General features: G+C 42.7%; 1 protein-coding gene across 4 annotated transcripts in view; it reads right to left on the minus strand.

Annotated features, from left to right (window-relative positions):
* LOC121199355 (1-phosphatidylinositol 4,5-bisphosphate phosphodiesterase beta-4-like) overlaps window positions 1-13,275 on the minus strand; it is a 68,705-nt gene that overhangs the window by 11,749 nt on the left and 43,681 nt on the right. For 3 of the 4 annotated variants that reach the window (XR_005896444.1, XM_041063956.1, XM_041063955.1), the window contains 27 exons: window positions 13,067-13,175; window positions 12,508-12,718; window positions 12,298-12,391; window positions 11,990-12,069; window positions 11,700-11,784; window positions 11,507-11,597; window positions 11,304-11,399; window positions 10,873-11,018; window positions 10,468-10,563; window positions 10,202-10,346; window positions 9,535-9,619; window positions 8,844-8,968; window positions 7,777-7,828; window positions 7,136-7,238; window positions 6,563-6,727; window positions 4,788-4,992; window positions 3,831-3,919; window positions 3,480-3,633; window positions 3,341-3,390; window positions 3,066-3,131; window positions 2,468-2,583; window positions 2,191-2,266; window positions 1,815-1,990; window positions 1,501-1,602; window positions 1,316-1,373; window positions 1,023-1,109; window positions 227-263 (listed from right to left, as the gene is read on the minus strand). Coding sequence is in view for 3 of the 4 variants with exons in the window: in XM_041063956.1 (XP_040919890.1) it covers window positions 227-263; window positions 1,023-1,109; window positions 1,316-1,373; window positions 1,501-1,602; window positions 1,815-1,990; window positions 2,191-2,266; window positions 2,468-2,583; window positions 3,066-3,131; window positions 3,341-3,390; window positions 3,480-3,633; window positions 3,831-3,919; window positions 4,788-4,992; window positions 6,563-6,727; window positions 7,136-7,238; window positions 7,777-7,828; window positions 8,844-8,968; window positions 9,535-9,619; window positions 10,202-10,346; window positions 10,468-10,563; window positions 10,873-11,018; window positions 11,304-11,399; window positions 11,507-11,597; window positions 11,700-11,784; window positions 11,990-12,069; window positions 12,298-12,391; window positions 12,508-12,718; window positions 13,067-13,175 (2,899 nt within the window). In the remaining variant the exon portion in view is untranslated. The remainder of the gene's footprint in view (window positions 1-226; window positions 264-1,022; window positions 1,110-1,315; window positions 1,374-1,500; window positions 1,603-1,814; window positions 1,991-2,190; window positions 2,267-2,467; window positions 2,584-3,065; window positions 3,132-3,340; window positions 3,391-3,479; window positions 3,634-3,830; window positions 3,920-4,787; window positions 4,993-6,562; window positions 6,728-7,135; window positions 7,239-7,776; window positions 7,829-8,843; window positions 8,969-9,534; window positions 9,620-10,201; window positions 10,347-10,467; window positions 10,564-10,872; window positions 11,019-11,303; window positions 11,400-11,506; window positions 11,598-11,699; window positions 11,785-11,989; window positions 12,070-12,297; window positions 12,392-12,507; window positions 12,719-13,066; window positions 13,176-13,275) is intronic. The other variant, XM_041063957.1, reaches the window with a different exon arrangement.

Genomic DNA, 13,275 nt, shown 5'->3' on the forward strand with positions numbered 1-13,275 from the left:
TGCAATCTATCTATTCCCCTGCTTTACTCAGTGGTGATTCACTTCAAGACTGCTCATTACAGTAGTTGTTTAAATGCCAGAAAAATATGGATCAGCAGAAAATTGAGGTGACTGAAAATAAGTAACGTGACTGAGACGTAGAGATGGAAGGAAACATGATTACCAAATGATACATTGACAGAGAGGTGGTATCAGAGGTAGAGCTGAGTGAGATGGAGATGCCTACCTTGAACCTGTTTGTTTGCATGGTGTGATTTCAAAAGCTGCGCCAGAAGAAGTAAATCATATTAAAAACAAATGGGCACACAGGTAAAACATGTACAGGTAATGAAGTGTGACAGATGGTAAAATAAAAGGCAAAGATGGAAACATGACATACAAATTATAATTTGTATATATATATATATATATATATATATATATATATATATTATATTTGTAGATATATAAGGCTTTACTTTTTAATGTACACTGTAAAATGTACATACAAGTGTAGAGAGAGATGCTTTACTCTAGATACACTGAGAAATCAGTGCTATGATACTTTAAGAAGAAAAGTGCAACAGTAAGTTGTTGCATGAGAGCTGAGGCTCTTATTCTTTAATATGCACTTTGTGTTTATTCTTTGGGACCAGCATTGTTGTTTGTCTTTGGAGTCCCTTAAGACATTTCTGATGCCAGCTTTGTGGAACACTTCCTGCAAAACTAATTAAAGTTTAGATCACAGATGATACAAACTGCAGCCATTAGATAGGGAAGGAATCAGCCAGAGAGCTGAAACTGTCCCCAGTCACGAGTTTAATTTATACTTAAAAAGCAGTGGAGCAACAAGGTCCATAAACAGAGATGATCTGGTTTAAGCAGGAAGTGGGTTTAATAAATGCTGTGGTTAGCAGTTCAGATCAAGAACAGCAGTCAATGAATGAATGAATGGCAGACCAATTATCTTCTTCTAAACTCTACATTATACTGGCAGTGAAATTCTGACTGGAAGGTTCATTCTCTTTTATTCAGTGTTGTACCTGCTCATTGAACTTCTCCAGTTTCTCCAACTGCTCTCTCTGGTTTTTCTGTAGCTGCTCCATCTCCTTCTGATGCTTCATAGCCAGCTGCACACACAACAGGGACAAAGGCAATAAACTATGAGCATTCAGTTACCGTTTAAACCCGTAAATAAACTAACTTTTAACTCTTTGGGTCAAACAAATTATGATAATAAAAATTTCAACCTGGCTTTTATCAAATTGCAATGCCACTAGTGTATTTTTAGGGCCAACCGTAGCGCACACTGGGCCTTGGGTAGTGAACAACTCACCCTCTTCCTTTCATCTAGGAACTTCTTGGTGTTGCTGCTGTTTAACTCTCTCACTCTCCTAAAGGACAAAAAGACACCAGTATCGTGGTGTTACCAGCGCCATGCAGCAATCATCACATCACAATTCAAACATCCTAAAAAATGACTACATTGATGACAGACAGTTTACTGCATGTGTGACCCACCTCTCTCTCTCTGCCTTGTTTTTGATGGACTTGTCCTGGCTGATAGCTTTACTGTTTTCCATGGACATCTTGGCCTGGTTGGCCCGCATCTCTTTGCTTTGCCTAAAATTGTGGAGAGAAAAAGAGTCACATTTACTGTTAGGAAATTTGATTACAACAATCAGCATTTAGGACAACTGGAATTACTTGTAGCTGCAAGCAACTGAGGCTTCGGTTAAAAAAAATTAAATCACAGGTTGGTGCCTCTCTGTGGGGTCGGATCACCTACAGCGAATGTGTGTGTGTATGTGTGCATCTGTGTGTGAGCCTCTCACCGCTCATGGATGAGTTTGAGCTGCATGGTCTGCTGCTCCTGTACAGTGGTCAGGAGTTTCTTGAGGTGTTCACACTGCTGCGTGACGTGGCTGTCCTTTATCTCTTGCTCCTCGGTGCTGTGAGTGCTGCTCAGCTCTGACCACTCTTTAGTGTGCTGTGCTGTGATGTCCTTCACCTGCGTGCACACACACACACACACACACACACACACACACACACACACACACACACACACACACACACACACACACACACACACACACACACACACACACACCAGTCAATTATCCACAGCTAAGGCGCTTGTCGTCCTCATAGCAAATAACTCTTTGGAGAAGATGCTGGTTTTGGGATAGGAGGCCAGTTCAGTCTTACCTTTGCTTTGTGATCAGTGACTAGTGTTTGGATCTTATCTTCTGTCTCCTTCTTCAACTCTTGACAGTTGTTTTCCCTGTAAAGAAAGCAAAGGAAAGCAAGTGCATATTGGTGATGATCAAATACTATGCAAGTCAAATTTCAACCAATCTTATTGATCACAAAATTTAGTTAGCCAAAAGCTTGTGTATAAGTTGTGTGCTTCATATCAGTTCCCTCAGTTTTGTTTTCCCATAATGTTGAACGTGTTTATTTTTTTTTTTTCTTCCACACTTACCCACGTTTCTTGATGGCTTTCTCTAGTAGTTTCTCCAGGGTTATCTTCTCCTTATCATGCAGGGACACCATCTTTTCCACCTGGGTGCAGTGGGCTTTCTGCATTGTATTCTGATCCTATTGAAAAAAAGATTGGATTGAGTAATGAGCCAGCAGTTGTCTTCATTTGGTCAGCAGCTGGGTCTGGATGGTACTATTATACGTGTGTTACGCAATAGGACTTAATACTGTGATAATTAATAAACCACTATGAATGAGCCACCGCTGTCTCTATGGTGAGCTCTGGTCAAAGGAAAAGCAACTTTAGCAAGTCTAATTTCTTATCCAACATTCATTATGTGGCTGCATCCATCTGTGTTTGTAATGGACAGATTGTGTTTCTCTTTGTGTGTGTGAATACAGTGATGAAGCAATGGTCAGTGGAAGATGAAAGGTGGAACACCCACCCCCCCCCCCCCCCCCCCCCCCCCCCCCCCACCACCACCACCACCACCTCCCCGGCTGTGTTTCTGCCCCTCTGAGCATCAATAACTGTGCAGAATAAGCAGGAGCCTCTCTGCATCATCAGCCGACAGGTCTGAATTAAATCAATTACCCACCTTTAAGTGTTTCTTCTTTAAAGCGCTGAGCTCCTTCTGTTGTTTTTTAATCAATTTAAGGTACGTCTGCAGTGGGAGAGAAGTTATATTTAATTATTTTGTGCAGGTCATGTAGAGAAGAGCCTTTGAACATACCAGACTGGGGTGACATGATGGCTGGATACAGGCAGTTACTGGTAGCATGTATATAGTACAGTAGTTTCTTCTATGGTGTAATTCATGAAGTAATTTTACTCTTACTCATATTTTATTCAGTCAGGAGTTGGGATACCAACCTTCATTTGTTTTAAGTCATCAATGCTGACATTAGGCACAAGTGCAGTATCTGTAACAGCAGAGGAAAAAGAAATTTAACTGTCTACATATTGTACATATGTATATGTTTAATATGTATGTTTTTAAGTCAGTATATACCCTTCTTGTTTTCTGCTGTGTTATTCTGGGCAGAGTTGGAGGTCTGGGCCATGTCTGAGCTGGCCTGCGGTGTCACACTGGCCTTCACCGTGTCTCTACCCTTTCCCTTCTTGTCATTCTTTGAGCTTCCACTGGGAACATCTGCTATGTCATTCTACAACAGGGAAAGGATGAATTTCAGTGGAAAGTGGTCTTTTCATTGTACGAGGGCAGTTTACAGCATAAGGAGCTACAGCATAAAGAGCTGCAGCCTACTTTTTTTTTTTAAATCCACAATTCTTAAAAATACTAGATCAGCTTTTTGATTAACTCAGTCTGAAGCTTCAGGTGTGTGCGTTTGTTGTTGTGTACCGTGTCAATTCCCAGCGCCTTCATCTGGTCTGCTCTCTTCTCTGCTATGGTCAAGAACTTCTTTGGGTCCGATAGAGCATCGACAATTGCTGAAACACACACAATGATTAGTTAGTATAGTATAGTATAGGGAAAACAGACAATGAATTGATGAACTTGGTGGGTTGAAGGATTGTGTGTATTCTGAGTAAATGTGCAAATATCCATTATGACAGCCTACAAACTTCTTTTAGTCACGACTAAAAGTTGTACGACTACTTTTTATTATAATGCTGTCGCACTAAGAAAGGCAGTATAAAAAGTGAGTTCGATTTAATCTCTCTGCTGCTCACAGAGATGCACAGTATCACAAAATCTCTCCTCCTCTTGCATGATAAACTACTGCCTCATTATTCTGACTGGGGTAGGATCTTACTTCTTGTTTAAATAACACTGCCTCTTAAGGAAAGGATTTTATTTTGAACTCCTAGTACAATGCTGCATGTCTGGTAGGGAGGCAATTCTGTCAGCAGATCTTACAAAAGAAAGCTAATGGTTACAGTAATGGTTCCTCAGTGGAAGCCCCTTGGCTTTATTTAATGACAACTCCAATTGTCCTGCTCATTTGTATGCTGCTGTGTGTTTTAAACCGCCTTACTGCAGATTCACTGTAATCATCATTTGCATCATCTTGCCATTACTCTGAATGCTCAAACCAACCCAATGCAAAGAGTGAGTGAGCAGGGGGAAAGAGAGAACTGCATTGCTTTCCTTTTTTTTTTTTTCCCTCTCCCCACAGGCTACAGAAGCCACTTCTTCAGCCATGAATAAACTGAGGCAGTAAAACAAAGTATGTCAGTGTGAAACAAACCTATCATTCCGGCATCTACACACTGAAGAACATGAAACAATAACAAAACAAAGTTTTCTAATTAATCTGTGTGCACGCGTATGTGTGTGTGTTCCTGTCTCTCTCACCTCCGAAGCCGTCGGGCACGTAGGTCTTGAGGATGATTTGGCAGAAGATGGTGGGCAACGACAGGGGTTTGTTGCCCTCGTTCCTCAGAGAGATGTGACGGTAGCCAGCCTGCAGGCCATCCAGAGGCAGGATGCGCTGGCCAATCAGCTTGTTGTTGTCGTCGTAGACTGCGATGCGCAGTACTGCCAGATCCGGTAAGATTACCTAGGAGGGAGGGTGCGAGAGAAAATGGAGGGAGGGAAAAGGTGGTGGGAGGGAGAAGGAACCAGAAATTAAAAAAAAAAAAAAAAGAAAGTGACGGTGTGAGGAACAGGAAGTTTGGGGGAGGTAAAAGAAAATAAAAGTCACTTTTCGATGTTGGTCTCTATGGAACTCATTCTGGTGTGAAAATAGCTAAGCAGCCATTGCAGTGAAGTGGTCTCTCTTTTGAGCTAAAGCGAAACAGTATCATTAAAGGCAAAGGTCAAGGATGAAACTGCAGGGGACACTATCAGGGGACGGTCACAGTGTGATACAGGGACAAGGCACGATAGTGGAGTAACGCGCAGCATATCTGGGACTGAAAAGGCCATTTCCACAGCAAGTACACATCCAGGGAGTGAAGTACATCTTGTATGTATGTATGTGTGTGTCTGGAACTTGTGTGTGTGGATGAGTTTGTGTGTGTACATCCTTGAAAAAAAAAAACAGAGAGGGAGCGAGAGTCTTAACTGGCCTTGTGTGTGGAGATAAGTGAACGGCAAGAGGAGGATGATTAATACCTAGACGAAGGGGAAGGTAAGAGATAAGGCCGAAGAATACTCACTGGAGATGAATGAGTGGAAGCGCTGCTTATGTGTATGCTTACGCAAATGTGGCCCTGCTAACGTGCTGCGTGCGAGCGCTGCTGGTGTGTATTGTTTGCTCTGAGTCATCTTGACAACGTCTTGTATGCATGCATGCAAAAGGTGCGGCAGTATTTCAGGGCATTTGTGTCTGTGTGCGTGTGTGTGTAGATGTAAGAAATGAGTCTTGCCAGCAGCTCAGCTTGTGATGCCCCTCTTCGATAGCACTGTGTAAATTTGTGTGTGTGTGTGTGTGAGAGAGCAGAGCACAGCAGCACTGCGGCAGGCTGTGATTGATGGTGTGTGTTAGGAAGCTGGAGTCACAGTCATGGCTGAGAGACTCCTCATTCTGCTGAGAGCAGCACTATTGTGCGCGTACACACACACACACACACACACTTTCTTTCGCTCTCTGCATCTCCCTTTCTTTCTCTTCCTCCACCTCTAATTGTTTGTTTCTCTGTTTCTGTTGTCCCTTTCTCCACGCTCACCTTTGTGTTTTTTTGTTTTTTTTTTTACACAGGGAAACTTAGATGCCTCGTTCTTCCTACTCTTGTCCCTCTTTCTTTTGGTTTGTGATACTTTTGCAAATGACCACAATCATTCTTCCCAAATCGCTCCCTCTGTTTGATTTTTCCTTTGCTGAACAGTCTTTTCCAGATTTTTAACCCCCATGCTATTTGGTATTTCTTGTGTATTATTGTGAATGTTTTTATGTCTTTTTCCTTTTTCTTTTCCATCACCACAGAAACCCTTCTTCTAACCCAAATCGTTGGAAGCCCTCCATTCCTGTTCCTTTTCCTCTTCCTGTTGAAACATTACAGCTTTCATCACAGTGCTGATAGCGTTCGAATACGCGCAGTACATTTGTTTTAAACCACTGTATCCATTACCTTCCCCCACAGCCCCTCCCCTGGCTCACCCAACCCCTCTCCTGCCCTTCTCGCTACCTTTCTGAAGACGAAGGGCTCCTCGTTGTAGGCGGGGTTCAGTCCATTGTTCATCACCATACGTGTGCGAAACTCCTTTCGGATGGTGTCCGTCGGCAGCCCATACATGTCGACTTCAACGTATGTGCCAATTTTCTTGTCTGACAGGAACTGTCCAGAGAACACCTGAAACAAAAAGAAAAACATTAGTATTTAGGTTTTACTGGAGTGTGTTACTGGACCATAGTGTTAGGTGTGAGTTATTACCAAGCACCATCTGTATCTTTAGAAAAGCCAAAATGAAAATAATATAATAAAAATAATAAAGTAATTACATCCATGTGTCTAATAAGATAAGAACTTTGTGGACAGTACACGCAGTATAAGAGGAAAAAACAAGATAACTAACTGCCTCCCTCGGTACAACAGAGTACGGCGTAGTGTGAGATAACCAAGCCTGCAAACTGCGCCTCGTATAAATATGACAGTTTATCTACCTTTCTGGATATGTTTTATGTTAAAATACTGTCATTTTCTTTATATTTACAGGATTTAACAGTTTTTCTTGATGGCTGAAGTGTCAGATGACCTGACCTGTACGCTACAGGTTGCAGCAATGACACCATCCACTGGCGTCTCTGAGAAAGGGTCAAACATCCTGTCTGACCGCCGCATGAAGTCGGGCTTCAGCAGGTACCTAACACACACACACACAGACACACACACACACAAAGGAGATGAATGGAGGAAAATACAGTCCTAATAATAATACAGTTTCCATAGATATTTTTAGTTTTAGTGACGCTCTCTAATGATCTATGGGGAATAGGGAGGTACTGAGGCTCTGTGTGTGGGAGTTTGTGCGTTAACCAGGGGCCCATCAGAGTGGCATTAGTAATGATGGGTGTCTGCAAAAGCCCTGATCTCCCCACATATGAGATTTACAGCATTAGCAGTTAAATCTCTGCCCTCAGGGACAGTATTAGAGCCAAGGGACGAAGATGGTGAGAGGAGGAGAGCGATGGCTGCAGAGAGCCTCAGAGGCGAGCGAAGAGGAGCTCGCTTCTCCGAAGCACTCATTGGCTCTCTGGGGGAGACAGTAGCTACGGTCGCCGCTGGCAACCACTAATGAGATGTGACAAGCTTTAATTGATGAGTTTCAGAGAGGGGGCAGAGAAGGGAGGGATGGGATGGATGAGAATGAGCTCAGGACAGGAGTGAGGAGCTTTTCTCACCCGCAGGAGCCGTTGTACTCAAACTTTCCCTGGTTCAACTGCATGGCCAGGTCTGAGAGAGAGAGATAGAGGATGAGAGGTGTTTAGGAACTGAGACATATAGAAATCAGGTTATATTAAAACTTAAACTTAACGTAAACTTAAAATAATTAACAATCCACTTCCTTTTCATTCGTTACTGTGGAGCTTTTTCTTGGCTGAAAGAGAGAGGGAAGCTTTTTACATTTCCCCTTTCCCCCATTTCACCGTTTATCCTTCCCACCCCATGCACATGCTCCGCTCCCAGCAAGCCATATGGTCTGACCCCTCTCGCCTCTGGCCACGGGGCAGCAGCTGTTTTACAACAGGCATCTCTCACTGTATTAGTGTGTGTGTGTGTGTTTGAGAGTGATTCTGAGTGAAAAACAGATGAAGTAGGTGAGTGGTGTAGGAGATGTGTCTGGATAGATGTATGTGTGCACGCACTCAGGTTTATGCACCCATAACCTGATGCTGCAAAATGACAAAACCACTTGCAGAGATTAAGAACTCACTGTGTTGTGTCTCCACAGGCTGAGTGTTTAGGCTTATGTAAGACAATGACTGGCCCAATGTGGAGCAGGATAGATTTTTATGTAACAAATTTGGTTAAATGCTTGAACTGGTGTGTAGTGGACAGTTTTTGTAAAGCAAACACTGTGGTCAGAAAAACCAGCATGGTGTCTCAGGAACAAAATTCTGCACCCCGTATTTGCTAATGTCTATATCAACAACTATGTGCAGACTTGAACAAATACTTTTTTCTTCATAAAGTCAGAATGTTCTTACTGTTCCTGGCACGTGTGCATATGCAAAGGTGGTTGTTTAGTGAGGCTTGTTGATGAGAGGGTACTGTAAGAAGCTTATGATGTGTGAATATGTGAGGTCAGAAGTTCACTGCATGCCGCACTCTCACTTGCACTTGGATGAAAAAGGTTCACTGAGTGCTTGCATTTGTATATGAATGTGTGTTTGTAATACTGTACGTGGAGTACTTCTATGAGTGTGTGTGTGTGAGGTCAGAGGTCCCATGTTGCGTGTTGCGGTACCTGGGGTCTGGAAGTTGAGTGAGACCATCTGGCAGCCTGCGTTCCAGAAGATCTGAGGCATGTAATTACTGGAGTCCACCCGGCCCCCTTTGGGGTAGATACGGCTCATCTGACGCTTGTTGTAGCTGCGCTGACGCTCAGGAAAATTTTTAAAAAAGAGAGGGAGACCATGTGTGTTTCAGCACGTGTGTGTATGGAGTGTGCGTGCGTCAAACAGACCGCAGGACTATTTTTAGTGTGAACAGCTTGGGTCAAGCAGTCCCATTGGAGAGAGAGCAAGAGAGAGAGAGAGGGAGGCAAGTGCATATATGTGTGTGAGTGTCAGGCCAAGTCCAAAGGCACACCAGCCTCTAGAGGCCTCCAGTTCTTTTCCAGCAGCGGAGTGGAAACAAATATGGCTGAAAAACATCAGCTCTGACCCACCATTCAGCTCTCATTTAGGTGACCTTATTAAGCGAAAACTCAGATTTTATTACAAAGTCACATAGGTGTTTATAGTGTAGTAGCACATAGCAGCATGGATGCCTCAATTTGAGTCACCTTGGGTTTTTCATTATGATGATTAAACACGTACTGTAACTATTTGGCCACTGGTAAATATATTGTTCTAGCTTTAAAGTCTTTTGTAGAAATTCTATTTTTCAGATAAATGCAGTGCAGCTGACTGATGTCAGAACAGCTCAAAGGATACTTGACAAACTCTATGGCGTTAGTCTTCAGATAACCCAGGCCAACTGACTCGTTGAAAGATGACATGTTATGGTGAATGTTCCTTTCTGAGAGACACAGAAATAGAAATAATGAGCACAGAAACTAAAGTGGATTTGTTTGGCATTAATATTGTGACTGTAGAGAGTTAATGCAACAAATGAAACTTGCAAACAGAGAGCACTTCAGTAGTTTCAACTTTTAAGAAGGGTATATGTGTAGGATTTAGTGGCATCTAGTGGTGAGGATGCAGATTGCAAACCTGAATGACTATCTGAACGTGCTGAATAGCCCTCCTCTTACCCCTCCCTTTCTAAGTGTGTAGAAGCTACAGTGGCTTTCAGGTAACAGAAAAAAACAAAACACCTGAGAGCCAGTGTCTAGTTTGTTCTGCTCCCTTTGTTAGCCAATGAAAACATGATTCTTAGTTTCAGATGATTATAGACCAATGAAAACATTATTATGAATCTTATATTTCTTTCCTGCCAATAGATCCCCCTGATCCTATCATTCAAAACTGATGATTCTCATGTTTCAAATGTTGTTTCAACATTGTTTTACGCCGTTATGTCTTCATGTACAATATGTGTGTGTGATCATAACAGAGGCAAATTAAAAAGTTGCAAAACACACAGGAAGTCAAAGCTCACCCTCTGCCACATCAAAACTCTGGAACTTGACCGGCTGTGCGTAGTTGACCATGGCTGAGAGATACGGGTGGATGTTGGTGGTGGCTCCTACATAGGTGTACTGAGCTATCAGAGCCTCTTCAGAGTCTTCTGCCACCTCCACACCCTGCAAAGGACAGTTGCACAAACACAAATACTCACATCTCAAGCCAGACACAGAGTTTGTTTTTCATAAGTAGTGATTGAGTGTGTGGGTGAGAGAGCGAGTGGGGCAGAAGTGTGCTTGCCTTCTTGTTATTGTCTTGGTCAGATGCTTCAGAGATGTCTGTGGCGTCTGTTGCCTCTGTGGCTTCGGAAATCTCTGTGACTTCATCATCAGGCACCTGGAAACAGGCAAATAAAAACACACACAAAAACATCCAATCACACATTTCTACTCAGTGTCATTTCTGTGTTTCATTTCCAACTGTACCACGTGAAAAAAAAACTTATGTTTTGTGACTCTTTTGGCTAAATTAGACGGAGATGCTACCACTTTCCCCACTGACCTCAACAACAGTTATAGTTCTGAAGCTATTTATAAACCTCATTGTCCAGTGGTCTACTGTAAGTCAAAGACATATCCACAGCAGTGTCAGATGGTTAATTTTGGTATTATCAGAGACCGCTCAATCATCGAACTGCCAACTCACCTTCTTGATGCTGTTGCTGCGTTCTTCCTCTTTCCTTGAGCTGACGGCGTTGCTCTGGGAAACACTGTTGGCCTCTTTCTCACTCGTTGCCTCTGAGAGACTGGGGGCCTCTGAATTCAAATCCTTGTCCTCTGCCTCTTTCTCTCCTACACACAAAGAAAGAAATCCGTTTTGGAGTACACATTTTCTTCCATTATATTTTGATCTGACTTTACAGTGTGCACTTGATACAGCTTTTTGAAACTCTTGTTTATTCTGTAAACACTGCTCTTTGTAAAATAAAATTAAAAGCTATTAAAATAAATGTCAATCATTTTCCTGTCCTATCTTTGGTAAAGTACCATGTTAGCCTAAAACGCCTCCTCCTTTATACCATACTAAAACTGATCATCTCACATTTATCTACACAAGTATATAGTCATTTAGCTGACCGTTCTCTGTCTCGTCTTCATTCTCCTCTCCCATAATGATGGCAGGGGTGTTGGTCTCTCCTGCCTCCATGTGCTTCTTAAAGGCCTCTAGCTGCTCTGTATAACATACAATTACACACACGTTACAACAAAAGACAGAGTAGAATTAAAGTCATACAGTGAACAGACATATAACAGCTCAGTAGGATGAGTTGTGTACGTACTCTGTTCCACTTCAGGTTTCAAGCGTTTGTTTTTGATGAGGATTTTACGTTTGAGTTCGTTTGGAGAAGGTAAGGGGCGTCCAGATTCAATCTGGCAAAGAACACAATCAATCATTCGTTTAAATATGTATCATCATCATCATCATCATCATGCTGTACTAAAATCACTGTGGATAAGAAGGGGAGTATTCACCGGATAGTTCTCTAGAGGCTGTTTGAGGAGGAGGTCGCCAAAGATTTCCTCACAATATTTGGCCATCTTGTACTGCTGTGGTTTGCTGGTGACACACACACACACACACACACACACACACACACACACACACACACACACACACACACACACACACACACACACACACACACACATTTAGAATAAATTGCATACATGTGCTGTATAACTATAGAACATTACTGCAAATAATCATAAAAGTTAAATCATTATGCATTGACACTCTTGCTTCTGACTGATTGCACATCTACCTGCAGTGATTTTCGAAGGACAGAATAACAGGATACTCTGAAGTGACAAAGGCTGTCTCCTTGATGGCTTGAATAACATCCTGTTGGAAAAGGAAGAAGAGAGGAAACAGAGAAAAATTGGAAAGAAGAGCAAAATAAGAGCATAAGAACGGAGGAAGCCATGATGGATGCAATATCATCCTTAACACTAGAGGGCAGACACACATTATGAAGAAATAATGAGGCAGCCAGAAACTGTCTCCTGCAACTGTTACAGTAAACAACGTGGCATGTACTGTACTGCTGCCTGTGCGTTTGTGTGTGTTCACCTTAAACAAGATGTCCGTGCACATGGCCTTGCCATGAGTGATGATGGGCTCCTGGTCCTCTCCTTTCCCATCCCAGCAGTCCAGCTCCACACATCTGACAGGATGAAAAGCATGTGTGTGTGTGTTGCATAAATACAATAAGCAGTGTGTGTGTTTGCACCTTCACACGTGTATCCACCAGTATTACAGACCACGGCGCACTTAATGTACCTGCATCCAGACAGCAGAACCTGGCGGTACATCTCTACTGACGACTTCCCTCCAAACTGTCGACCCGTCAGGTAAGTGTTGTGGGAAGAGCTGATGAAGTAGTGGGCCAGTGGCTGGTCCATTTCCTGGTACAGTTCCAGCCGGTCCAAGAAAACTGGAGCGTTTTCATCTGACATCAGGTACCGGCAGAACCCATCACTGGACATGTGACCTGGGAGAGAAGGGACAAAGGTTTGTCCTGGTTTCACACTAGAATGATTAACTGAATGATGCTATAGTGGTTACAACAGTAGCACGTATTTCTCATATTCAAACTTTTAAACTGGACTTTAATGGATTTCCACATAGGTTTACTGCTTGTGTTTATACACCAATTAACACTTCACCAATTTGCACCTCTGTTTGTTATTAAATCTAGGTATAGATACAGTGATGATGATAGAGTACTATGCCAATAAACCGGTGTGACATGCTGCAGCTTCAAAGTTGCACAAGCAGATGGCAGCACAGCCTAAAATATCTTTCTGCCTCCTGTTTCCCTCCACGCATCTCTTTTTACCTTTCTTCTTCAGCTCTTCATCTCTCTCATATTTCTCGATGATCTGCATGGCCCTCTTAGGGTCGTAAAACGGGAACAGAATCTCATTTAACCTTGGGTCACGCTGGTTCTGTGGAGCGACACATGCACACGCTCAGAGTCATCCACACAGATGGTCAACTGGATCTAAGACAAAACATCTTGCACTGACACGCAGGACAGGGGTCAGT

Source organism: Toxotes jaculatrix, chromosome 19 (assembly GCF_017976425.1).
Source record: "Toxotes jaculatrix isolate fToxJac2 chromosome 19, fToxJac2.pri, whole genome shotgun sequence".
NCBI classification, from domain to species: Eukaryota; Metazoa; Chordata; class Actinopteri; family Toxotidae; genus Toxotes; species Toxotes jaculatrix.